At 59.4% G+C, this 2,445-nt stretch overlaps 1 protein-coding gene across 1 annotated transcript in view; it reads right to left on the reverse strand.

Annotated features, from left to right (window-relative positions):
• Nucleotides 1–734: 734 nt before the first annotated feature.
• Nucleotides 735–2,445, reverse strand: part of LOC122542765 (numb-like protein) — a 120,184-nt gene continuing 118,473 nt past the window's right edge. The window contains exon 7 of the mRNA XM_043680779.1: nucleotides 735–1,854. Coding sequence (XP_043536714.1) covers nucleotides 1,145–1,854 — 710 coding nt within the window. The 3' untranslated portion in view covers nucleotides 735–1,144. The remainder of the gene's footprint in view (nucleotides 1,855–2,445) is intronic.

Genomic DNA, 2,445 nt, shown 5'->3' on the forward strand with positions numbered 1-2,445 from the left:
GGAGGGATTGGAAGGTGAGGGAGGGATTGGAAGGTGAGGGAGGGATTGGAAGGTGAGGGAGGGATTGGAAGGTGAGGGAGGGATTGGAAGGTGAGGGAGGGATTGGAAGGTGAGGGAGGGATTGGAAGGTGAGGGAGGGATTGGAAGGTGAGGGAGGGATTGGAAGGTGAGGGAGGGATTGGAAGGTGAGGGAGGGATTGGAAGGTGAGGGAGGGATTGGAAGGTGAGGGAGGGATTGGAAGGTGAGGGAGGGATTGGAAGGTGAGGGAGGGATTGGAAGGTGAGGGAGGGATTGGAAGGTGAGGGAGGGATTGGAAGGTGAGGGAGGGATTGGAAGGTGAGGGAGGGATTGGAAGGTGAGGGAGGGATTGGAAGGTGAGGGAGGGATGGGAAGGTGAGGGAGGGATGGGAAGGTGAGGGAGGGATGGGAAGGTGAGGGAGGGATGGGAAGGTGAGGGAGGGATGGGAAGGTGAGGGAGGGATGGGAAGGTGAGGGAGGGATGGGAAGGTGAGGGAGGGATGGGAAGGTGAGGGAGGGATGGGAAGGTGAGGGAGGGATGGGAAGGTGAGGGAGGGATGGGAAGGTGAGGGAGGGATGGGAAGGTGAGGGAGGGATGGGAAGGTGAGGGAGGGATGGGAAGGTGAGGGAGGGATGGGAAGGTGAGGGAGGGATGGGAAGGTGAGGGAGGGATGGGAAGGTGAGGGAGGGATGGGAAGGTGAGGGAGGGATGGGAAGGTGAGGGAGGGATGGGAAGGTGAGGGAGGGATTGGAAGGTGAGGGAGGGATGGGAAGGTGAGGGAGGGATGGGAAGTGTCTGGACGTTCCTGGGTAGGATTGTACCCTTCCCTGACTGCAGCATGTCTACGATGTCTGCCCCCACTCCGCCCCTTGGCAGAGAAAGGCCTGCCCATTGTCTCCACCCACAAGCCTTGGCCCTCACAGAATGACCTGACGTTGCGTCATTATTGGGTAAAAGAACAAACCGAGGGCTTTTCTCTCACTCTCTCCTTCACCACCTTCGCAAGTGTGGCACTTCTCAAACGAAAAATACAAATGTTTCTTAGTGGTTATACAGTTCGGTCCGAAGAGTCTTTTCTTCATTTAGTTTTTGTTTAGAAAATAAAAACTCATCCTCTGGCTCCTTTAGAGCTGGATCTCGAATGTTTTCTGTAAGTCGGTAGAAAAAGGGTTGGTCGGTAGAGCAGCCCCAAGCCGGGCTTGGGATTTGGCCTCCAGTGCGGCCCATTGGGCCTCGAATTGGTCAGCCTCTTGGCCAGAGGGTTCAGGGGGCCAGGCCCCAGGCCCAATGGTGACTCCAGAGCGGCTGGGGACTGACGCCCCTCCGAGAGGCCGTGGGGGCCTGGCCTGGTGCTGGGCCACGGTGGCGCCAGTAGATGATGCAGTGATGCCGAAAGCGGGCATGAATGGGGCAGCTCTGCCGGAGAAGCCCTGGTTGCTAAGTGGGGCCTGCTGGGCGCTGCCGAAGACGTTGGCCACCATCTGTGAGGGGGTGATTCCCACCACGGGTACACTGGGGGCCGGGTAAGGGGAGGGCGTGCCGTTGGTCAGGCCGGGGGCGTAGGTCACGAAGGCGGGTGGTGGTCCGAACAGGCTGACGGGGGCAGCCGTGCCGATGAAAGGGCTCGCTGAGGCTGGGAGGCCGGTGGGAACCGGGATGGCGGTGGGAGCCAACGGGGCTGAGGGAGGCTGCTGCTGCTGCTGCTGCTGCTGGGCCCGGGCTGTCTTCGCCACCTCCTGCAGCCAGCGCTCAGCCTCTGAGGGAGTCCTCCGATGGCCCGGCTGGAACGTGGAGTTACCTGCTGTCACCGTGGATACGTCCCCCCAGCCGCCTCCTCCTCCTCCTCCTCCATTCCCTGACAAAAAGCAAAATCACACCATCACACACCATCGTCGTAACACCCGACCGACAGATTCCCTCATTCCCAAACACCTCCCCCCTTTACCCCTTCCCCACCCAAATACCCCTCTCCTCCCCCACCACAACCCCCTCTTGTCCAAAACCCCTTTTCCCCTGCCCTGTATGAGTGTGAGAGTGAGTGTGTGAATGTGTGAGTGAGAGTGAATATGTGTGTGAGTGAAAGTGTGAGAGTGTGTGTGTGCGAGTGTGTGTGTGCGCGAGTGTGAGTGTGTGAATGTGTGAGTGTGTGTGTGAGAGAGTGTGACTGAGTGTGTCAGTGTGAAAGTGAGTGTGAGCAAGCTTGCGTGTGAGTGAGAGTGAGTGCATGTGTGTGCGAGAGTGAATGTGTGAGTGTGTGAGTGTGTGCTTGTGACGGAGTGCGTCAGTGTGAAGGTGAGTGTGAGTGAGAGTGAGTGAGTGAGTGACACAGCTGGTTGCTCCAAGCTGCGCTCCATTGGGGCGTCCTCCCACAGCATCGCCCTCCCCCCCCCCCTTTCATCCCCTCCCCCCCTCCCCCCCCCCCCGG

The sequence above is a fragment of the Chiloscyllium plagiosum genome, chromosome 41, assembly GCF_004010195.1.
Source record: "Chiloscyllium plagiosum isolate BGI_BamShark_2017 chromosome 41, ASM401019v2, whole genome shotgun sequence".
Classification (NCBI taxonomy): Eukaryota; Metazoa; Chordata; class Chondrichthyes; order Orectolobiformes; family Hemiscylliidae; genus Chiloscyllium; species Chiloscyllium plagiosum.